The sequence below is a fragment of the Ursus maritimus genome, unplaced genomic scaffold, assembly GCF_017311325.1.
Source record: "Ursus maritimus isolate PB19 unplaced genomic scaffold, ASM1731132v1 scaffold_5, whole genome shotgun sequence".
Taxonomy (NCBI): Eukaryota; Metazoa; Chordata; class Mammalia; order Carnivora; family Ursidae; genus Ursus; species Ursus maritimus.
This window is the reverse complement of record NW_024426663.1, coordinates 1,720,495-1,746,243: the sequence shown is the minus strand read 5'-3', so window position 1 is coordinate 1,746,243 and position 25,749 is coordinate 1,720,495. Positions and strand designations below refer to the sequence as shown.

The 25,749-nt window shown below is 37.0% G+C and overlaps 1 protein-coding gene across 1 annotated transcript in view; it reads left to right on the top strand.

The window, feature by feature from the left end:
• CAMK4 (calcium/calmodulin dependent protein kinase IV) overlaps positions 1-25,749 on the top strand; it is a 209,837-nt gene that overhangs the window by 75,355 nt on the left and 108,733 nt on the right. Inside the window, exon 2 of the mRNA XM_008704943.2 lies at positions 25,640-25,718. Coding sequence (XP_008703165.2) covers positions 25,640-25,718 — 79 coding nt within the window. The remainder of the gene's footprint in view (positions 1-25,639; positions 25,719-25,749) is intronic.

Sequence of the window (25,749 nt, the reverse complement as noted above, 5' to 3'; positions counted from 1 at the left end):
TGTTCCTTCTAAAATAATCATTTATTTTACTGTAGTTATTATTTATTTATGGATCTTTATCTATAGGTCACATAGTTTGCAGATTAAATGTACAATTTAATTTTCAGAGTCATTCTCTTTGAAGATCAATCCAGAGTAACAGCACAACATCTTGGGAATTGAATTGCAGTGCAGTGGGAGAACATGATGTGTTTAGAGATGTTCAGTTTGCTTGACTCAGGTTTTAGCAAAAGTCGATTATGTAAAATATTCCTGGAATCATTTATACAATGGGAAATAATAACTAATCATCTGGGCTCTAACCCTCGTTATTGAACTCATTAAAAATGCCTACTATAACCTCGAAATGAAACCCGGTTAGTTATTTGAAAGGAAAGGGAAAATTAAATATCCAGTAATTTGAAAGTAACATTTGTTTAACTGTCGGTGAAAAATATAATTGAGACAGTGTTGACCTTCTACTTGACACATGGGGTTTATCTGTGTAATGGTTATATTTGTTTAACTTCATCAACTGATTCACTTCTTTATAAAACAAAAATGTACTGTTCTTCCTGGGTGCCTGTGATCCATGCCAGAGACATGGATGAATAAGACTTGACCCTTGAACCTGAGGATCTTTGAGTCTTGTGAGTTCAGACAAATAAGCACACACAGAAGAGTGGCACTGTGTCACAAGGCTGACAGCTGTTCGTTCAGGGCATTGTGAGGACACATAGGTTAACAATTTCAGGGCTTGGCAACTTGAAAATACTCTATTGTTAATAAGCATCCACACCAAATCAATTGCCACCTGAATGGTCTTATCAATTCTCCTGGATGAAGGGCAGAGAGGGCAGCATGATCAAAGGCCTGCATTTGTGTGGAACTCTTCAGGGTCTGGGGCCAACACTCCATTCCCTCTGTGGGGCCCCTGGTTACTCTTGGAGGGAATGTGAGCCCATTTTTTGCTGCAATTAACTATCCTCATAAAAACTCGTTGAGGCTAAAGCTCCTTAACTTAAAGCCAGATCAAGGCATGAGCTTTGACTTTTGGCCCTTCTTGTGTTGACCTTGGTCCTGAGCTGTTTACTGCCTGCTTAGTGGTGGTAGTTCTTCCCCTGGGGGTACCTGTGGTCTCCATGCTCCTTGCTATAGGTAGGTGGTTTTGTCTACTCCAGCTTGCTCTTTCTGCATTCAGTGCTCTTCAATCACCACCATCATCTCTTTAAAATCTCTGTTCCGTTTAACTTTTCTCATTTTTAAAAAGTGAGCTTGAAATAAATATAAGCTGGTTATGGGACTTGGGACTTGAGATTTATTCCATCTCCATGACCAGAAGTGGCCTCAGTGCCATTTGGAGTTGAGGGCAGAGGCTGAGTAAAGGATAGCTAATGGGCTGGTGCCTTGACTTGCAGAAAAATAAATGGGCAATCTTGGAAGTGCTTGGAAATAAACAGTTTCTTAGATTAAGAATAGGGGTACAGGACGGGGTTCAGTCTTGTGTGACCTGCTGTTCACAACCTGGGGAGTGTTTACTGACACCTTCCTGAGTATCCCTCCTGGCTCATACATGGTACTTAGTCTAACAAGACATAACCAGCTTCCTTGCTTTTGGTGCAGGTTTGAGTTAACCACACGCCTCAGTCCTGGCGTCCTATATTCCAGACCGTGCAAGGTTCCTCTGGTTTTAGTGCTTTACTCCCCCTCCACCAGCCATCCTTCCTCCCTGCCTCCACCCCCAGTAAGCATCTATTCTAATGTGTTTGGTGAACATCTTTGGAAATTAAAGTATCATTATAAATGAATTGTTTTATGTATAAATATGCTTTTAATATACATAAATTATACTGTGCTGCATAGCGAGGGGTGCCAGGGTGTTGCCAGAAGTTCAGTAAGGCTCAAAGTTCTTATAGGCACTAATAGCAAAAGAGGTAGGCAGGAGCCAATTGATAGATGGTCTTATATGTCATGCTAAGGAATTTAGATTTTATCCATTGATAGTAGGGAGTTACTGAAAGATTTTAAAAGGGGTATGACACGATCATCTTTGTGGCTCAAAGTTACTTTGACAGCAGTGTGGAAGATGGCTTACAGGGTGCCAGGCCTGGCATTTAGTGCATAGGAACTTCTCAACAATGATAGCTAGTATTACTTTTTATGTTCCAGTAATCTCTGACCTACTGAACACATTATAGCTTTAAAATTAAGAATATATTCTGACACTGTCACTTAAAGATCTAGGGAACTACAAAAAGTGTAATGGCCTTTTTTTTTTTTTTTAATAGTAGTTGAACTGTTTTAAGTCATTGTAAACATACTCCCTTTTCTAGGACATAAAACAGTTTTTTGTATTCATTTGGGAAGCTCTGTCTAGTGTTCTGGTCTGTGGGTAGTGATGAGTCCCCTTAGCTGTGTTCCTCTGACAGCAGTGGTGAGCATTACTCTCACAAGCATTTGAGATTCTCATACATACCAATTCTAAGAATGACATTAAAATACAGTTGAACTTAAATTGTGAAGTTTATGTGCAGAGAGAATGTTACTAAAGAATCCGGCAGTCATCAGTCTAATCAGAGCATCGCCTGGGCGAAGGTGAAAACTTGAGATCTCCCCTTCCACACCTTGCTTACCCTCTCTGCTATGGTGAGGAAATGTGGCGTCGGTTTAGCTGGCATAAGGTTGGAATTAGGTCCAAGACAAAAAGAAAAAAAAAAATTATTCTAGTTCCTCTTCCTCAGATTTTCTATAATTGACTTGTGGAGGGGGCTGCCTGCTGCCACGCGGCAGCCAGCACCTGCACCGTTGCTGGCTTTGGAGAAGACTTGCTGAGGGAGTGCTGGTATTGGCATACCATACAGCATGCCTTGTGCCTCTGTGATTTTTGTTGGAAGGAGAATTGAGCTTTGTATGGAAAATCTCTAAACAGGTGATATGTTAAACCATGCTCTGCTTGGAAGGAAAAATAGTGCAGGAGAGGGTGGAAAGACTACATAATGGTTCAGAGGCTAGTTTGTTCTGAACAATCTGTGAACCCCACAGAATGTGTCCAGGAATATCCAGGCTTTGCAGAGTTAGCATCATACCCTCTGTTCACGTGGCAGAGCTGTCATTCAAAAGAAAGTTGAAGGATTCCCTGCTTTTCTTGGGAAGTTTCTCAAAGCCTGCTAATTGTAAATATTAAAACAGCTGTGTTTGCTGTCGTCTTTGGTTTCATTCCAGCAGTGAATCAATGTGGATGATTTGTCAGCTTCTCAGTCTTCAGCAGCAGTGAGTTGGGGTTGTGTTGTTGCTATTTTGTTTTTGTTTTTTGTTTCTCTGGCATTTTGTACGGCCGATTCTCTTGGTATATGTAGAAAGCCAGATTAAAAATTACACTGTTTTTTGGAAAAGTCAAAGAACTAAAAATATGAGATGGATTTCTGCCCTAAAACTGTTAGTTCTTTCTCTTTAAAGCAAAGCAGATTCCTTGGTTTTTAAGTTATGAGTTTGGGTACAAAGAACTTGTTCATTCCAGGAAATACTTGTATTTCATTGCAAGGTGATGCAGCCTTGCAGCATTGCACAAATGCTTCTCATGCAGCTGGGTGCCAGGACTTTAAGACCAAAGTGGAGGACTCCTCATAGACACCCAGAGGTTGTGGCTTTGAGGAATTACCCAATAAGCCAGATACCATGGTGGTTACAGGCAGTGGCTCTAACACTAGAGACAACTGGATTCAAGTTCTAGCCTTACCTCTTACTAACTGTATGACCTTGAGCAAGTAAGTAACCTCTCTGGGCTTTAATCTTTTCATCTGTACACGGGCATAAAATAGCTAGCTCATAAGCTTGTCCTGAGAATTAGATGAGATAATCCATGTAAGGGGCGTAGTACAATGCCTGATCTAGAGTAACTCATAAGCATATGAGTACACACACACTCACTCTCTCTATAATTAATTAATTAATTACTCTTTAAAAAAAAAACTAACTTCTTTGCAAATTTAAAGCTCAACTTTAACTTAGACTAAGTATGGAGGATTTGAAAACTTTTATTACACCAGATGGATGTCCCTTCTAGTCTGCCTAAACAAATGACAATTGTTGCCCTCCTACACAACTGTCTGCCTAAACAACTTTACAAGTCTGTATTGGGTAAGTCTCATCCTAAGCCAGGATTTCTCAACCCTAGCACTACTGATGTGTTGGGCCAGCAGTTCTTTGGGGGGAGATGGGTGTCATTCTGTGCATTGTAGGAACATCCCTGTCCTCTACTTACTAGAAGCCAATAGAAAACACTGCTTCGCTCGGTTTTGACAACAAAAATGTCTGCAGAGATTTAGAAAGCTCACGTGGTGGGGACAAAATCACCCCCAGTTGAGAGCCATTAACTTAACTCTAGCTACTTAGCATAGATAATTTTAATAAAGGTCTAGTTATGCAACTTTAACATTGCTGCTTTCAGAAAGTTTTCTTTCTTCCCTTGATCACTCCGTCTTGTTTGGAGGGTATTCATGAAAGCTCTTCTCTCTTTACACTTACCCTGTTTTGTGGCATCAGCCATTAACTGTAGTCACATGATTTGCAAATTTTTCCACTCTGAACATATTGACTGGATTTTTAGTTTTAAACTCCATATATCAGAACCCGATTTAAAACCTCCTTCTTATTCTTTCTCCTTTGTTCACCATTCTTCCAATAGCTCAGGCTCAAATCTAATCATCACTGACTTCTTTATTCAGCTGTCTTTGTCTCCTCCCACTTCTAATCATTCCTAGAGATGACTTTTGAAATCTGTCTTACAAATTCCCCTTCTCTCCTTTCCTACTACCATGGCTTCCACCTGTCTCCTCCATACTTCTGCTCCTGTAATGGCTTTTCCAGCAGTCTCCTGGATTTTGGTCCCTCTCCCACCAATATACCCCTCATCCCTTATCCTCTTACAGCACTGATCTTATTGCTCCCATGCTCAGAAACCTCAATAACTTCCCTCTGCCTAAGCGATTGATAGCATATTCCCAATCATAGCATTTAACTGTCTATACTCTGGCCTCATCTTATTTCACATAACACTGCTTCCTCATCCATGTCATGGAAAAGCCAGCCTAAGAGCTCTCACTGTTCTTTCTGTCTGGGACTGAGTCTTCAATCCCAGCCGCTGAGTTCACTTCCTTTGCCCAGAATGGCCTTTGCCGTCATCTCTTTCTGGTAAGTTTTTCCTACCCTCAAAGGTAGTCAAATGATACTTCCTCTATGAAGCTTTCCCTAATTCATCACTTTTCTTTAAGCTACCATTGCATTTTCTCCGAGCTTCTTCCTTATGTCGCTTGGTCTTCCAGCAGCATACCTAGGTAGAGACTCAAGAAGGACATTTTGACTAAGTAAGAGAATCAAGAGAGATGGGATCTCTTCATTAACAGAATTAAAACTTGAAATGCTTTTCCCTTCTACTGAAAGGTATGTTAGAAAGTCTTTGTTTTCAACTAATCTGTCATTGTACTTAAGAAATAGAAATAGCCACGTGACTTTTCTTAAAAATATCAATAATGCAAGTCATCAGATTCTTCCTCCCCACCACATACTTGCTTTGTGACCTTGGTCAAATTACTTTATTTCTCTGAACCTTAGTTGTTTCATCTCCTCCAATAGGTTATTGTTATGAAATGGTGTATGCAAAGTAGCCAGTACAGTGCCTGGAATGTAAGGCGCAATACATGCTGGCTATTTGTTCTTTACCATTTAAACTATACAAAACATCCTCTTTAAGTGAATTTCTTCTGTAAGGATTTCTACAAAATGCACAGATTACAGCTGTAACTATGTGCTACTTGGATATTTCACTGTACTGAAGTCAGAGGGGAAAACAGTAAAATGGGACCTGACTTTAATGTGTGCTCTTTAAAGTGTTATGTGAAATTATATGAATTAATTGTCCTTTTTTAAAAAGTAATTTCTTGCAGTAATTGTATGGCCATATAAAATGATAGGAGCAGAATCTTCCTTGTAGTAAATATAGAATTCTTAAGTGTGTGTCTTTTCCCCCCCAGTACGATTTTTTCCCTATAGAAACCACTCCTCAAAGATATAATAAAAATTAACACATAAAGTAATCCAGTATTAAACAATTGTGTTATTTTGAGGAATGCATCTATTTAATATGTGAGATATGGTCAGTATCTACAGTGGAATTTCTTAAATGTAGGATTTGGCTAGTTTCAGATTGTGTAATTTTTTAAAAAGATTTATCTATTTGAGAGAGAGAGAGAGAGGGAGAGCAGGAGCTGGGGGAAGGGCAGAGGGAGAGGGAGAGAGACAATCCTCAAGCACACTCCCCACTAAGCATAGAGCCCGATGTGGGCCTTGATCCCAGGACCCTGAGATCGTGACCTGAGCCGAAATCAAGAGTCGGACACTTTACCAGCTGAGCCACCCACGTGCCCCCAGATTGTGTAATTTCGAGGAAGGCAGTGATACCTTTTGATGCTCTTGAAACTACTCATGAAGGCTCACCTTTGCCATCATTGTCCAAATCCAGATAAGATTTGACCAATAGCACATCAAAATCCACATAATGGAAAGCCATTTTAGTACAGTTCTAACACATTTTTGCGATCGTGAATCTACAAATCCATTTATATGATATATAAATAGTATATCATAACCCAACTTTATAGTAGTGAAGCCCATTACTGAATATAAAGTATTGGTCTTCTTCATTGTATTCACAAGGCTGTATTGCTTTATATTCTTCTGGTGAACATAAGTTATTGCTCATGTGCCCCATAATACACATTTTACATTCCAAAAATTGCTTTATAATTGGCCACTAAGTTTGATAGTGCCTTTAATTCAGAAAAGGAACAAACATGTTCCATCATCTTTTCAGAATACTTTTGTATTTTGAACACTTTAAAAAGCTGATACTTAAAAATATACAGAAGCTAATGAATTAATTAGTACTAATCGATAAGTGATATACTCTAATATACTCTTGTGTTTTTTTTCTGTTCTTGAGTGTGGTTGAAAAGCATTAAGATCATCAAATAAATGTCTTGTTAATGTCAGTATGTTGAAATCACTATTTCCATCTTCATAATGAACGATATACAAATGGGGAAAATTGACATTTACCAATATGGAAGAATTTGTGTTTAAAAAGAACCAGCAGCAACTACAAACAACTTGAAAGAGCTTTTTCAATCTTAATATTTTGATGAAGTGGTATCAATCTAGATGAAGAAATGTCATTTCCAAAATAGATGGATTTGATATGAAGAAGTATTTTATCAATGATAAGGGAGTGCAATTACAGAATGATAAGGAAATGGATAACATGTATGGCTCCGCATGGCGTTTTCTGTTCCCGACACTTCGTATCCTGATAAACAGTTTGTTATCTTGTTTATTGCTGGATCAGCTGGGACATTCTTCCATACCTCATGAATTGAATATACATTTGGGTGACCTTTTGGCCAGAGTTCTTTAAGAAGAAAATTGTTAATTGAAAATTTTTAATTCTTCCTCAGAATTAGTAGTCAAAGAGAAAAGTCACTGTTCGCCAGATAATTAGCAGTTTTGCTAGCATTAGCTTTTCAATTGATTAAGGAGAGAAATAGTGAGTTACTTTAATTTTATGTACTGTTTGCCTTGTTCAATTTAATGACTATTGATTTGTTCAGATTAATTTGAAATATTAACATTGTAGGTGGTGAACAGAACAGGGACTCTGCTTTATTACTGAGTCTGTGTCTATCTGACTAGGGTAGTCTTCAGTTGGGAGGAATACAGTCTTCAGATACAGGAGGAAATTCAAATTCATTTAGCTCCATTTTTGTGCCTGACACTGTGCTGGGATCTTTCACATAAAATACTTAATTTAATCCTCATGACAACCTTAGTTGTTGATTATGATTTCCATTTTTTACATATGAAGGAACTCATTATTACCTCATCCTTGTCTCTTTTTCTCTAAATCTTAAACTCAGTAATCCTTTTCCCCCCAAGATGCATAGGAGGAGCTAAATAAATGTTAGTGTAGAAAAAATAATTTCTGTTTGGTGATGTTTAGACAAATGCTAGCATGTTTTGTTGAAAAGGCTCATCCTGTTTTTCCCAGCCTGCAGCCAGTGGCAGCTTCATCTAGTACATAATTTTGATTGCCATCTGAATGGTTGCAGGGGCTGTAATGCCATAGGCAAGATCCTTTTCGTCGGTGTAAGTTACACATGCTTTACTGCTCTCCTCAGGAAGCAGCTCAGCAGCCTAGGATTAAAGTTAAAGAGGGCACAAAGGAGCTTATCATTTCGTTTGCCTCATTAGGCAATAATTAGATGCCATTTCTAATTAATGCAGGAAGCAGAATAGACCACTACATTTTAACCATTAAAGATTGCATTTTAGGCCAACTCAAATTATTTCATGACCCTAAGCAAACATTACTGATAATAAGAGGAAATTGACATTCCCCTAAGGGATTTCCAATCATTCCTAATCACATCAGTGCCCTGGCATGTCGCCTAATACTCTGATTCCTTTTCCGCGACCTCCTTTGGCCATTCCCACTCCACCAGGAACAGGGCAGGAGATGTCGCCAGTCCCCTAGAGAAGAGAGGGCATCTGCTCAGTTCCTTTTCTGTGGTTTCAGTTCAGGGTACTTGGTGATTGCTGCTGTCCCACTTTGCGCTTCCCAGTCATTTAGTCTCACCCCTCAGACATTTGCCCAAGGGGCCCATTCTGACTTTGAAACCACATTCTCAGTTGTAACCTCCTTTTCCTTTGCTTTTTCTTTGAAGATTAGGACACCCGAGGTGGCTTTTTCTTTTAACTCTGAAGTTAAGTGATTGATCTTCCTCCAGCTCTGTACACCTTAGCTTTAAATGGATAATGAGATAAAAGCGTGAAGATGCACAGCAAAGGTTCCTCTACAGCCATAGATAGTGTCATCTTCAACCAGAGAATTCCATTATTTGTTTAAATTACTTGTTTTAAAATAGAAAAAGAAAATAGTTTTCTTAGGTTACATCATGGTTGTATTATTAAAAGAAAAAAGAGTTCAGAACCTGTAGTGTCTCAGTGCTTTACTGGCATTGATAAATCACTAGAAGCAAGGAATCTATAATTTTAATTAACATTACATTTTCAGGAATAGGAATAGTAATATTCTAACCTATTCCAAAGCTATTTAAGTGTTCCCTGGAAGGCTGAACGAGCGCAAAGACCAGAACAAAAAGTAAAGATAATCACTTCCACACTACAAATTGAGTCATTTTTAATTGGATCCTGGTATGTTTTGTGTTTTGAGGATCAAAAACATCAGGAATTCATTTTGAAATTTCTAGCTAGTTTAGGTTTGTCTCCTTTGCTTTTGCCCCAAAAGCAAAATGCAGGAAAGTTACAGAAGAGACATTGAAACAACAACAACAACACAAAAACAAAAACCACAAAAAAACCCTCTTCCCACAGGATATAGGAAATTCTGCCAAAAAGACACAAGAACTCAGAATTGAGAAAACGTTAGTCTTCTCTCTTTATAAATTCTGATATCAGCAAGAAGGAATAAATAGAGCCTATTAATGCATTTGATAAGTTAACATGCTAGGAGGATTTATACCCAGAAACTAGGGATGCTTGTAAAACTGGAGGCAGGCTGAGGCAGGACCTGGATGTGCCAGAAAATGAATGTAAAATTTCAGAGTTACAGTACATAGTAACTTGAAACGGTTCAGGTTAGTTTTAAGGCATCCACTTGCATTTAGGCAGATCTATTTGGTAGACTCTTGTTTCAGGGGTATTTTATTGGTAACTTCCCAAAGTACACAATTGATGTAAAATCACGGTAAAGCTGTCTTAAGAAAGAATTTGCATTTTCATAAGAGAATGAACGTACTCTTTTGTTTCAAGCTTGAGCCTGTAGGAAGTGTTTTACAATATTTGTTAAATAAATGAAAAAGAATCATGCCCATCAGTCAGTAACTTTATAAAACAAACTTACGTATTCTCAAGTGTTTTGGGGTCTACAAAAGCATTTGAACTTATTATCTCATTGTGATCCGTACAACGACCATGAGAGGGATAAGGCAAGTGTGACTGGGTCATTTTTGTGGATGAGCAATCTGAGGGTCAAAGAGTCCGAATGATTTCCCTCTGATCAAGGCCAGCTTCATGGGCTTGTGAGCTGTACAGCCGTGTGGGTTCCTGCACTCAGGGAGCTCTATACTTGGTTTCAAGCTTTGCTGTTGCCCCTTTGAAATCCTTAATCTCTAAACAAGATGCCCTATATTGTCTGAATGCAAAATTACATTTGTTTTCAAATAAACCCAGAATCCACAATATTAAAACCAGTGGAATAGTATATTGAAAAAAGCATAAAAAGTATTGAAAGGGTATCTTTTAGTGGAGGCTATGACAGTAGGTTGCTAAGAAGCAAGGGCAGATTTGTACGACATGCAGAGAGAACTGAAGCACTTGATTCAGTTGACACAGTGACTTAATCCCTTCAAACCCTAGCTTTTCATTTATGGCAAGAAGATAAGTATACATAGTAATGACTGGTTTATGTAAGTGTATTACTTAATTTAGTAACTACATTAGGAGGAAGTATGTTATTTATGACACGAAATGGCTTACTAAGTAATAGCTGGAAAAAAGGTGATCAACTTTCTATATTTGGATTTAAAGTTGGCAAACTATATGGCTAGCTGAATTCATAGTTCCCATGCTCCACATGGCTGGGTAGTATCCCTGCACCAGGCCCAGAAGTTGTCATATAGTAAAACCCCAAATATGGTTCCTGTTTACTAGGACGGGTAGATGAGGTTCATTGAGTACTGCTTATGGATCATAAGACTCTTTTAGGTTGATTGCCTTAACATAACTATGAATAATAGTAATTTTTTCCCCATATGAACTGTATTACCTAAGTAGAAGAGGGACGAAGACATTATAAGTTTTTTGAGGGGAGGAACCCCCCCCCCAACAGACTGTATAAATACCAACCTGTGCTATCCCTTACAGTCAGTTCAACTTAGACACCACTGTCCACAAGAGCAGCGTCACTTCTCATCGTAAGATTGACTCTTACATTGTCATGAAATGTCACTAATGAAACAAATCATCCAGCATTAATGAAACACATGATACCATTAACAAAGAGAGGTGGCAGTGACCTGGCGGAAACAGATACAAATATCTGAAAGAGTAAATAGGACAATAATGTAAGCAAAACTTTTAAATCCTAAATGCATTAGAAATAGAATGAATTTATCTATTTTATCATGACAAATACTGTTGATAGAGTTGGGAAACAGTAATTAGGTATAAGTGGATTCTTGACTGAATTTTAATTTTTCTTCTTTTCTAACAATACTCTCCATTCTTTCCTTTCTGCTTTTTTTTTTCTTCTTCTTCCTCTCTTCCCTTCGCTCCTTTTGTGTGGGATTTAAGGCATTGTTATGACAGAAATAACAAAGGACAGAGAGTTATTCGTTCAATTCCTCTAAATCCTCCAAGCCAGTGTTACAGGTCTGCTGTATGAGCAGTACTGGCTAGTCATAGGCCTTCATCCTCAAGTCACATTAGGGGGACACGTGCACACAATTAACTGTAATACACAGCAATGCACAGTAAGTTCTGTGAAGGTAGGGACATAGAGAATGTAGTAATTAATTTATTCATTGAAACACTGTGCAGGTTTCATGACCTTTCCAGATAGGTAGGCACAAAAGACTGGGTGTCTTAGGGCTAAATCCTGTGACATGGAGCAGAGATTTCGGTTCAGTCTTAACTTTACTTCATATGAATTATGTCTTTTTAAGCAAGACATTAACTTCTCAAACTGTAGTTTCTTTATCAACCGTAAATCATAATACCTACCTTGCCTCTTTGGTAGACTGTTGTGATTATCATATCAGGTTAGTCAATTCAATACATGAAATATTTCTTGAACTCCAACTATATATATCAGGCTTTGTGCTGGGTACCAGGGGACACAGATCAATAGGCTATTTGCTTAATGCAAGGAGCACACAGTTTATATCCAAAGTTGCACACTCTGATGCTTACTGAGTCTAGGCCTGTATTGTAAATGAGTGAAAGGACATATTACAAACCAGGGGGACTGATGGGTTTCCTGACACACTATAGAAAGCATGTCTAGTCTCGATGGGGCAGTCTCTGCCAGCTTCAGCTGGTTGGGGTTATCCAGGAATGTTAGTCTCTTGTATCTAGGCTTGGTTTTCTTAAAATGTGAAATATCTGTATTTTTAAGGTAAACATCTAATTACAAAAATGGTCTAAGCGTTTTGTAGGCAAAGCGTATCTGTGAAGGGTGGAATCCACTTATGAGATGGCCATTTGCAAGCTCTGGTCTAGACAGGCATGCATGCAGGTAAATCACAAGGCAAATATTAGGCAGAGAAGTGGACCATGTTAGCTTCAAATGACTCCAGAATGAAATGAAAAGATGTAGTATGTGTGCTATGGAAGGCATCCCATAAGAGGTGATGATTGTGCTGAATTAAAGAACGACTAAAATCTGGTTAGCCAGAAAATTGGAAGAGGTGACTGAAACCAAGACTCGGTGAATTTGGTTTTGCTAAATACAAAGGGGAGGGCAAGAGAAGGTGAAAACAGAAAAGAGAAGGACCAGATGCCAAACGATCTCACGTGACGTGCTGAGAAAACTGGGTCCTTCTCACTGTCAAAGGGATAGTGAGCATAGAGGACAGACAGGCAGATTTCTATTCTAGAAAGATTGTCCTGCTAGTGGACTGGAGGAGGACTGGAGGGAATGAGACTAGAGGCCTGGAGCCTATTTAAAAGACAATGGCAGTGAGGATGGAAATAATAAAGAGACTGAAATTGATTTGTAAACTAGAAAGCATTCTGTTCATGTGTGTGCTATTCATATATGAAATTACCATTTTTGATTGATATTAAAATGCACAGTTTTCCACATTTCAACACCTCTGCCATCAAGATGCATTCTTCAATTCATGGGCTGTCACAGTTAAACAAAAACAGCTCTTCTTTTTCTTTTCTTTTCTTTTTTTTTTTTAGTGATCATAGCATAATGTTGCCTCTTAAAATCGATGGTGACTTTGATACAGTGAATTGGAATAATAATTGAGGACTTTAAACCACTAAACTGAATTTTAAAGCAGAGAAATAGAATATGTTCTAGGAATTGATAATCCCACCTACATCTCTGGAAAGGAGCCTTTAAACATTCATCTGCTCTGGTTACCAGCTATTCCTATTTCCTGAATGTTCATTAGGTCGGGAGAGGCGAACATGTGTGCCACAGGATCTGGGCAGTGGTATAAATGCATAAAGCTGTTAAGGGACCACAGGTCCTCTCTAAAAATCATTTGCTCCTTAGGTCATATCAACTACTACTAGACACAATTTAAAAATTAGTGTTGCCAGATTCAAGAGAAGCTGGAAATCTGAATTTTTTAAAAGAAATCCCTCAATATTTATATGTTGGCAAGACATTCAACATTTTTTAAAACCCCTTGTAGGTCAAACATCTATGTGTTAAATAAGCTCCCAGCCCTGCCCCTGCTAAGCCACTTGTTGAAGGAGTGATCGTATTGATATCTAATCCTGACAGTTTCATAGTGTTAGATGCTAGATGTTGCCAAATGCCAGTGACAGACTAAGTCACAGCTGGGAGAGATGAAATCTCCTCCTTGTCTGTAGCGACCATCTGGTACAGCTTCCAGCCACATGGATCCTTTAGAGCAGTCTCAAGGCCTGTGATCTAAAATGGATTAGTTATTTTGTCCTAAAATATGTCTATTTGATCATCTATTCAACAGGAAAAAATCTTGGCCATAGTGTTTTGACGTAATAAAATTATATCTCATGCCTCAAAATTCCTTTCTTCTTCAGAAACAATAACAGAAGCTATTGATGTTTGAAAGCTGCCTGGAATGCCAAAAGCAATTTCTTAATTCTTCTCTTATAGACTTGTCACTCACTAATCTCCTTCGATCACATGCTTTGTCAACATTTGTAATGCACTATTAATAAATACATAAAGAATAAATGTAGTTTTTCTTTTTTGCAACAATGTCTGATTCAAAGTTGATAAATAGACAAAAATTAAAGACTGTAGGAGGTGTTCTGCTCTGGCAATGATGGAGTAAGAGGAACTACACTTACACTTACGTAAATTACCATAATGCATGGCACAATTGTTTTTAGGCAGTGAACAGTGGGCCATATAGGACTTCGGTTCCTGAGAGAAGGGAAATACAAGGTGAGTACCACATTCACCATGGTTCTCTAACTGGGGTTAATATATGGTGAGGTTCAGTGAGACTAAGCAGGAGCCACAGAGCTATCAGAGGAAAGATACGCATGTACTGTTAGAAGACATTGGATCTGTGGCCACGCCAAGGTGGAGAGACTTCGCTGAGCACCTCAGATATTTGTTTGAAATCTGAACAGGGTGACACCTTGGGAGTATAGGCCACACCCCCAGAGCAAAGACCATGACATTGGACCAAGAACAAAAATCAAATAGGTTTGCTCTAGCAACAAATAAAACCAAACTGGACAGGATTAAAAAGATTTATCCACAGTTCAACTGCCTGCCACTGAAAAAGGCAACTCTTCTTAAAAAGAAGATAATACAGGGTCACCTGAGTGGTTCAGTTGGTTAAGCATCCAACTCTTGATTTTGGCTTGGGTCATGATCTTGGGGTCATGAGATCGACCCCCACATTGGGCTCCATGCTGGGCACAGAGTCTGCTTGAGATTCTCTCTTTCCCTCTCCCTCTTCCCCTGTCCCCATTCATGTGTGCACTCTCTCAAATAAATAAATAAATAAATCTTAAAAAAAAAGATGATGTAACCCAGACTCCCTAGTGCATATCATTTAAAAATGCCTATCACAGAATCAAAAAAAAAAAAAAAAAACCAACCTAGACATTTAAAGAAGTAGGAATATGGATCTATAATCAAGGGGGGAAAAATAGTCAATAACACAGACTTTGGAGATGACCCGGATGTTGGAATAAGCAGATAAGGAGTATAAAACAACTATGGTACAAACATTCAGGAATATGAAATAAAATAAGTGCGTAATGAGTAAACATACAGAGGATCTCAGCACAGAAATGGAAACTATAAAAAAGAGCCTAATGGAAATTTTCAAATTAGAAAGTACGTTATATTGAATTAAAAATTCATTGGCTTAAGACTGGATTGGAGGCTACAGAAGAAGGGGTCAGTGAACTTGAGGACAAATCAATCAAAATGATCCAATTTGAAGAACAGAATAACAATTGGTAAAAAGGAACAGAGCCTCTGTAATTCGTGGGAAAATATCAAGAAGGCTACTATACATGCAGTACATGTCCCAGAGGGAGAGGAGAGAAAAAAATGGGCAGAAAAAAGAAGTTTAGAGAAACAGTAGGTGAACTATTTCCTAATTCGGTAAAGAACATTGCAGATTCAAGAAGCTTATTGAGTAGCAAGCATAATAAATGAAAACAAAACCTTGGCACATAGCCAAAAGCCAGAAACCAAAGGTAAAGATAAAATCTTTTTTTTTTTTTTAAAGATTTTATTTATTTATTTGACAGAGATAGAGACAGCCAGCGAGAGAGGGAACACAACAGGGGGAGTGGGAGAGGAAGAACAGGCTCACAGCAGAGGAGCCTGATGTGGGGCTCGATCCCAGAATGCCGGGATCACGCCCTGAGCCGAAGGCAGACGCTTAACCGCTGTGCCACCCAGGCGCCCCTAAAGATAAAATCTTTAAAGCAACCAAAGATGACATGATATATACAGGGAACAATGATATAAACTATGGCTAATACCTCATCAGGAAAAAAATGGAAGTTAGAAGATAGTGAAGCATGGGGCACCTGAGTGGCTCAGTCAGTTAAGGGTCTGACTCTTGATTTTCACTCAGGTCACGATCTCAGGGTCGTGAGATTGAGCCCCACACCAGGCTCTGTGCTCAGTGTGGCGTCTGCTTGAGATTCTCTCCCACAGCCTCTGTCCCTCTCCGCACTTGTGTGAGCTCTCTCTCTCCTTCTCCCTCAAAAGAAATCTTAAAAAAAAAGAAGAAGAAGATAGTGGAACACTTTTAAAGTCCTAAAACAAAACAAAACAAAACCTGTCAACCCAGAATTCTACATCTAGTGAAAAAAAATCTCTCAAAAATGACAGTAAAATAAAGACACTTTAAAATAAATGAACACTGTGCAATCTATTGTCAGCACACAAACCACCAGTAATGCTAAGATCTTTGACTGAAGGAAAATAATGCCAGATGGACATTCAGATTTGTAGGAAGAAATGAAGACCATTGGAAATAGGTGAATGTAGGTAATGTAAAAGACTCTTTTTCATTCTTCCCTTTAATATCTTTTAAAACATCTAACCATTTGAAGCAAAGTAAAATCATTGTAGAAATAAAATGTATGACAACAGTAGCCCAAAGGATAGAGAAGAAAGGGAAGGTGGTAAATGGAGTTACTGTGTTGAGATTTTTATATTTTACAGTATTAAACAGACTTATGAGCGGACTATGATAAGTTAAGGATATATACTGGAATCCTGAGAGCAACCCTTAAAAAAATAAAACAATGAGGTATACCCTAAAGGCCAAGAGAAGTATAAAATATAATACTGGAAATACTAAAATACTAAATCCAAAAGATAGAAGGAAAGTATAGAAAAAAATCACAAAGAACAAAAGAAACAAATAGCAATATGGATGACTTGAACCCAACCTTATCATTAATAATGAACTAATGACTTGAATTAAAAGGCAAAAAACAAAGAATCCAATTTAAAAATGAACAGAGGAACCGAATAGACATTTTTCCAAAGAAGACATCCAGATGGCTAATAGGTACATGAAAAGATGCTCAACATCATTAATCATCCGGGAAATGCAAATCAAAGCCACGATGTGACATCACCTCGTGCTTATTAGAATTGCTGTCATCAGGAAGGTAAAAGATAAGTGTTGGCAAGGATGTGGAGGAAAGGGAACCCTCATGCACTGTTGGTGGGAATGTAGATTGGTGTAGCAACTGTGGAAAACAGTATGAGGTTCCTTGAAAAGTTAAAAATAGAATTACCATATGGTCCACCAATCCCACTTCTAGGTATGTGTACAAAGGAAACAAAATCAGGATCTTGAAGAGATAATATGCACTCCCGTGTTCACTGCAGCATTAGTCACAATCGCCAAGATATGGAAACAAAACCTAAGTGCCCATCAACAGATGAATGGATAAAGAAGATGTTTGTTTATTTATTTATTTACTTCTGTATTTAGCCATGAAGAGAGAAGGACATCCTGCCATTTGCAACAACGTAGATGGACCTTGAGGGCATTATGCTAATGAAATAAGTCAGAGAAAGATACATATTATGTATATCACTGATAATGTGGTATCTAAAAATAGCTGAACTCCTAGAATAGAGTAGAATGGTGGTTGCCAGATGGGGGAAATGGGGAGATATTGGCCAGAGGGTACAACCTTTCAGTTATCAGATGAGTGAGTTCTGAGGACCTAATGTACTGCATGGTGATTGTATTTAACAATATTATGTGCTTGAAAGTTGCAAAGAGAGTAAATCTTAAATATTCTCACCACAGAAAAGAAATGGTAGTTATGTGAGGTGATAGAAGTGTTAAACTCACCCTGGTGTGGTAATCATTTCACAGTATGTAAGTGTATCACACCAACAGGTCGTACACCTTAAAGTTACACAATGTTATATGTCAATCATATTTCAATAAATTGGAAAAAATACATATGACCAATAGTATACAAAAACAATAGTACGTATTGCATGTTGATATTATTAAGCTAAGTGAAGATACAAAAGTTGGATTAGATGGATACATATAAATATAGTAGATATATTATAGTAGATGATATGGAATAGAAGGGAATGGGTCTGGGAATGGAGGAGAAAGGTGAAGAAAAGAAGAGCCATAGCGGTCCTCAGAATGTATGGTAGCATGAAATGGTTGACAGGAAGTTCAGAGAAAAGAAAAATAATTTAAAGTCTTCGTAAGGCGTGTGGTTTATTGATTCTAATGGCTAACATATGAGGGAGTAAATATTTTAAAGCAAACAAAGGGAAGGACTGAGTGTTAAGACCCTTTATGTCCACAGTATTTACTGTTACATTACTTTCTGATTGAGAACAAATGTATAAGACAACCTGATACTTTGAAACTATTTTTGTTTGCTTTATTGTACTAAAATGCAGCATTTGGATTCCAAAGCTTCTTAAGCACTTACTTTCTCTTAGGGCAGGGGCTTTGTTAAATTTTTTAAACAAAAGGAGTCATATTTAAGCCAGTCATTGCAGAGATCCTGGAGTAGGAACAAAGTCACAGCTAGGTGCTGTCAGGCAACTAAAAGAAATTGTTAACTAGGGAAGCAGGGCTGTGAGAAACTGGAGGCTCACCAAGCAGAGAGTGTAGTCGTTCATGGTTTGAAGAGTTAAGCACTTGCCAGTATAGATCTTGAAGAAGGGAGTATATTGGTCAAGAATTAGACATAAAGGAGTGGGTATAGAGCAAGTGGGAATCAGGGTGAAACAACAAGTGCGAGTCTGTCAGGGAGAGTTATGATCCATATAAGTCCCCACGTAGGAAGCTGGGTTATAACCCTGATGCCTGAGGTGGGGTGCTTGCCCTTGACCTCTGCAGGATTCAGCAAGCAGGGAACGGAGAGTGTAGTTACGGATAGACTGAAATGCTGAACCCAATCTTATTAAACCCTGAGCCTTGAGCACTTCTTAAAATCTGGGGTTTACTGTCATTCCTTGACATGAAATTTTTGAGATTTACTTTAGGACTGTGAAATTTAATTGACTTGGAAAACTTCCAGGTCTAATAACAACTTTCTAAATTCTAAAGGTTAGCCATTCTTCAAGTTGTGGATTGAAAATGCCAAATCAGTAATTAAATCATTTCAGCAGTTTTTCCTGTCCTTTGTTGGTTTAAGGTTCAGATTTGATTTTTGTCGTTGGTGACCAAAGCACATCTTGAAACACTAAAGTCTTGAAGAACACTGAGGAGTTGCAACTGACAGGGAGGGAGAATGAAACAATGAAAAACTGTCACTGGAACAGGGCAGGATGTGTGCTGACATTAAACATTTAGAGACTTTGATTTTTTTCAGGCTCCTGTTTCTGAATATGACTCTACTTTCACCCCCAGGAAGAATCCATTTTGAGGTTATAACCAGTCTTCTTTAACAATTCATCTAATCTAAAAAAAAAAATCAATGAAAAGAATAGGCTTGTTAAATAATAGCAAGTCAATCACGTAGAAGAAATACAATGCCGTATAGAGTTGTGCACATTATGTTTTCAGCATATGATTGACAGTTCGTATGAATTAGGCCTTGTTCTTAAACCTTTCCATAATGAGCATTAGGAGGAGCTTTCCTGCAAGCACATACACATATTGAAAATAAAAAATTTTAAAAATCAGGTGCAAAACAAAACAAACCAAGAAATAAATGCATCGAAATGTTTAAAAAAGTGATTAATATTTTGACATAACTCTATTCGTTAACCAAGCACCTTCAATGTTAGAGAAAGATAATAAGATTCTTTGACCATTTCAAGACCCTTCCCATTAAAAAAAAAATGAAACTGTTTCATAACTTATGAGGCTTAATACACTTAGCAGAGACAATTTTCCGTGGCTATGAAGCATATCATTACAGAGACATACCTGGGGCCAAGCAACAGAGCAGTCATCAGTCCTTCCAGACTTCTGTGTTTTAAGAGAGTCTGTATCTGAAGTTCTCTTGTATCCAAAGAGCAGGTTGTAGGTTTGATGGCAAGTGAAGCCAAGCTCTGTTACTTCAACCCCCAAATCACAAATGTCCCAGTTCCCCAGAAAGCCAATTACTGATTGTTAGCCTCTTAATGGGAGAATGCCCGTAATTCTAAATTACCTTAACATTATGCATTTTCATCCTAATTCCCTAAAACATTAATGTGAACCCAGCTGACAGTGTTGGCTATGAGGAGCGTGTACACGTGAATTACAAGATACAAGCCCCCTGTTCTGTACTAAGTACTCCTAAAGGTAGGAGCAAGGGGCTCTGTACTTGAAGTGTTCTCAGACAAATACATAAATATTGTATCTGGAGCTTTTCCCCACATCTCAAGTTTGACATGCACCTGGGTACCAATATCAAGCTTCTTAACAGCTTTACAGGGGCAATAATGTGTGTGAGTATGATACATTATATATTATATATGCATATATTATATATATAATATATATGTAATGTGTGCATGATACATTATATATTATATATGTATATATTATATATATAATGTGTGTGATACATTATATATTATATATGTATATATTATATATAATATATATAATGTGTGTGTATGATACATTATATATTATATATATAATATATCTATAGTGTGTGTATAATAGCATATACATAGCATTATGATTATCAAGTACATATAATGTACATGGTGTTTATGAACACATTATGGGTTTGAATACTTTCTTATCTTTCTTTGCAATGGAACATGGTAGTTTACATTTTTAACTTTTTGCCTTTAACTTTGTTTCTTAATAACCAGCCATATTAGACAAGGCTAGAGCTAAAAAATATTTTTTTCCAAAATTTCTGTTAAAGGGGCTCCTGAGTGGCTCGGTTGGTGGAGCGTGCAACTCTTGGTGTCGAGGTTGTGACTTTGAGCCTCACATTGGGTGTGGAGATTACTTCAAAATACAATCTTTAGGGGCAGCTGGGTGACTCGGTCGATTAAGCCTCTGACTTTTGATTTCAGCTGAGGTCATGATCACAGGGTCATGAGATCAAGCTCAAGTGGGGCTCTGCGATCAGTGGGGAGTCTGCTAGAGATTCTTTCTCTCCTTCTCCCTCCCCTGCGTCCCCCCACCCGTGGGTAGGCATTCTGTCTCTCTCTCTCTCTCTCTCAAAAACAAACAAATAGATACCTTTTAAAAAAAATTCTGTTAAAGAAAACCAATGTGAAAGTAGAAGTCAAGCTCGGACTCCAAAAGGATATTGACTTTCTTTCTTAACAAAATCATACCAGAAAAGATTCTAAATGGAATAATTTATTTATTTCTTGGCCTTTTTTGTTAAAGAATATATTGTAAATGAATAGATGTGAGTAGTGAGGCTTATTTTTTTCCTGTTGAATAATTCCATGAATATAATATCCTCGACTATAATCTCCTTGCTTTCTTTATATCAGAAAATTTTATGGTGATTCTCTCTGTATATGATCTATTTTGAAATGTGGATACAGTATTATAACAAATGTCCTTTGTGTATTAAAAATTTACTGTTAATGTGTAAAATAATTTTTATTTTTATATAAACATGCTGAAACATGGTTTCTTTAAGCTAATTATTTTATTTCAGCAAAGAACATGGGTTATATTTTAGAGAAATTACTGAAATGTTATTTTCATATAAATTAATTTGGCTGTTCTATTTTTTTAACTTAAACTTTTCATCCTCTAAAAAGTTATTCCTAAAATTGTAACTATGTGAGGTGATAGATGTGTTAACTAGTCTTACTGTAGTACTGTTTTGCAATACATACATATATCAAATCATTACATTGTACACCTTAAATTTACACAATGTTACGTGTCAATTATAACTCAATGAATGTGGAAAAATTTAAAAGATCTGTTAATATTAACAAGTCCATTACTTAGCAAAATAAAATTGGACTCTCTTAGTGGATTCCTCATATACAAAAATATTAAAAAATTTAAAAACATTTTTTAAGTTATTTCTAAAAGCATAAGGCTATCCTGAGGTTGATCAGTTAAGAAGGTATTTTGTTAAAAATTTTGGGAAGGCTTTTACTAAGACAATGATTTATATACTGAAATTATTGACAGGTAATTTAATGTGATAAGGAAATCAAGCAATAGAGGATATTTAATATATTTACATGAATTTTGAGTATATTAATTTTTCAATTGTTATAAAAATGGAAATTAGAGCTTTAGTTTTCTTCAGTGTCTGCAAATCACTTTCCCTTGTATTTCTTTTTTTTTTTCTTTTCCTTTCTTCTTTTTTTTAAATGTCATCAGGTACTATTAAGTAAAAATAGACTAGGTTGAATGTTATAGGCTGCATTTTGGTAATTTTTAAAAAAATCTTACCTTTGAACAGTATGGTTTTCTTGGAAAGGTTTTTCACTGTATTTTTGTCAAGGTATAATTACATACAGTAAATTTTATTATACATTTCTACCTATTTTAACAAATGTATATAGTTGTATAAACACCTCCACAAGCAAAATATGCAAGTTTCATCCTGCCAAAAAATTCTCTGATACTCATTTGTAGTCAGTCCCTCCCTCATCCCTGAGCACTGATCTATTTTCTGTCCCTATAGTCTTGTCTTTGCAAGAATATTCTGTAAATGAGTAACACTGTCTTTTGAACCTGGCTTCTTTCACTTAGGGTATTAGAGAACCATCCAAGTTGTTGTGTGCACCCTAGTTCACTCCTTATTTCTGGGTTGTATCCCCTATATGGATGTGTCACAGATTGTTAATCCGTTTCTCAGTTGAGGGATGTTGGAGTGTGCAGTGTTTGATGATTACTAAGAAACTGCTCTAAAGTTGTGTTTTCACGTTTGTGAGTGAACATAGCTTTCATCTAACTTGGGCAAATACCTAAGAGTGAGATGGATGGATTGTATGGTATTCTTAATTTTATAAGAAAGTGCCAAGCTGTTTTTCAGAGTGGCTGTACCATTTTGCCTTCCCTCCAAAGTGTGTGAGTGTTGGCTCTGCGGTCCTGGCCAGTCCACGGTTCTCTCCCTCTCTCGTTTCTTTAAGGCATTCCACTAAGTATGTAGTTGTATTTCGTGGTGGTTTTAATTTCATTTCCCTAATGACTAATGACATTGAGCTTCTTTCTTTGTGCTTTTTGCCATCGATATATTTCTTTGATGAAGTATATGTTCAAATCTTTAGTTCATTTTTAAATCCATTATTTTTTATTGTTGGGTTTTGAGTTTCTGTAATTATATACAAGTGCCTTATCAGATATGTGATTTGTAAAAATTTTCTCCCTATCATGGATTTCAAAGAGCAGACATTCTTAATTTAGATTAAGTCCAATTTATTTATTTGTTCTTTGATTCATTGTGCATTTGGTTCTGTATGTAAGAAATCATTGCTTAACTGAAGATCACAAAATTTTCTTCCATTTTTTTGGGTCAAGTTTTAGATTTCTAGGTTTTATATTTATATGTGATTCATTTTGAGAATTTTTTGGTACAGTGTGAGTTTAAGTAAAGGTTTTGTTCTGTATTGTTTTACTTATTTGTTTGTTTTTTGCATATGGGTATCCAGTTGTTCCAACGCTATTTATAGTTGGAAAGAATACCCTTTCTCCACCAAATCGCCTTTTTGCCAACAGGCCCTATATGTTTAGGACTATTTCTGGATTCTTTTTTTCATTCCATTTTTTTCATGTTTATTCTTTCTCCAGCACTGCTCTCTTGATTACTGTAGCTTTATACTAAGTCTGGATGTAAATCTTCTAACTTAGAAGAAAATGTATATTCTGCTATTTTTTTGTAGTTTTTTCTCAATGTCAATTAGGTTGGCTTAGTTAATAATATTCATGTCTTCTCTCCTTGGTAACAATTCGTCTACTTGTTCTGTCAGTCGCTGGGAGGGTGTGTTGAAGTCTCCAGTTGTGTTTGTGGATTTGTCTTTTTCTCCTATCAGTTCTGTTGCTTTGGGTTCATGTACTTTGAAGCGCTGTTGTTAGGCGCATACACATTTACATTTGCTACGTCTCATTCTGGGAAAGTGACCCCTTCATAATTAAGTAATGTCTATCTTTATACTTATTCTGAAGTCTGGTTGACATGTTATTGATATAGTTATTTCTGTTTTCTTTTCATTAGTATTTACATGGTATCTCTTTTCTATAATTTTATTTTTAACCTATTTTTGCCTTTATATTTAAATGGTCTTATTGTATGCAGCATATAATTTGATCTTGGTTTTTCAATCCAATCTGATGATCTCTATTTTAATTAATGTGTTTATAAAAGTTTATATTTAATGTAATTACGAATGTGATCAGATTAATCACATTAATCCACCATACTTTTAGCTATTTTATTTTTTAGTCTTTTATTTTGTTTCTTCCTCCCTCACATTTCATTTTTGATTATTCTATTCTAGCTTCATAATTTTTTTATTATTGATTTTTTAAATTATTCATTGCCCTAGATTATACAGTATAAATCTTTAATTAATCAAAGTCTACTGTTAACTAATCTCATAATGCTTAACATGTAGTATAAGAACCCAATATTATTTTCCCAATTTCTCCCCTCATTCTTTGTGCTATTGGCATACATTTTACCTTTACATATGCTATAAACACAATGCGTTGCCAGTAGTTTTGCTTTAGATATATCTTTTGGACAACTAAAAATAAAGTTGAATTTTATATTTACCTCCATTTATTCCATTTCTAAAACTCTTTATTTCTTTGTGTATATGTTATGTCTTACCAAAGTTTGTAAAAAATGTATTGAAATTTTTTTTCTCTGTTAGCACATATACCACCAGTTCCTGTCTTCTCCTGACTGTTAAAAACAGATTGCGAATGGGCAGCTAGGAATATGTTTGATTTTAGAATTCTTTTGTGCTCACTTAGAATTTCAGAACCACAGGATTGAATATGTCATAAGAGTTCCTTTGGCCTAATTTTCAAAGTGTGACAGATTTACTTCAACTGATCTTTTTTTAAGATTTATCTAAAGTTCTCTTTCTGAGGTTGTAACTTAAGCCTGCTTGGTCTGTGGGCTTCTTTTGTCTCTATTTCATTGTCCTGCTGTTGTGTGAGGAGAGGGACCATCAGGACCACGCTCTCTGCTCTTTAATGTTCTTCTTTTAGTAACCTCACACATGTATGAAGACAGCTACTAAGTCCCTTCTTGCCATTCCCCCATACAGGTAAAAAACATTCTGTACTTCTTTGAGTTTTTTATAGAAAGGTAGATCTATTTTTCCTCTCTACATCTTTAACCATTTCTATAAGATTTTCCCCTGGATATCTCACATAATTATTTTGTAAATAAATGGTGGCAGTGTTCACCAAGATGAAAGAGCCAGAATCTCTGTGGGGCTAATGTTGGCACTGGGAGAATGCCAGGGCACCAAATGAATTGGTGTAAATTCACAAGGTCCCCTGTTCCTTGCCAAGTAGTGCTCGCTGTCCTGACCCTTACAGCGCCGTGCTGAACTTAAACCCTCTCCTTGATCCAGACACATACCTTTAGGAAAGTTCAGGGACTCTGAAATTTGGTGGATGTCGCCCAAAAACTATGTTCACCTGAGGACCCAGGTTATTTCAGAGCCTACCAAATGCAGCAGCCCTGGGCATGTTACTTGGCTAGGGATGGGCCAGGAGGAAGAGAACAGACTGAAAAACTTAGAATTTTTCTGAGCAAACAGTATTCAGTTGAGAAAAAAAATACGTTTGGGCTGGTCCTATAGTAGAACTTATAAACACTTGTCAGTTATGAGGGTAACTGCAGGAGAGACTTATTTTCAAGCTTTCCCCTTGATTTCATGTCCAGAGCATAACATTTTCTTTTTGTCTTTTTCCCCCTCAAGGGGTGCTACATCCATTGTGTACAGATGCAAACAGAAGGGGACGCAGAAGCCTTATGCTCTCAAAGTGTTAAAGAAAACAGTAAGTTTATTTCATTATATAACAGCATCTC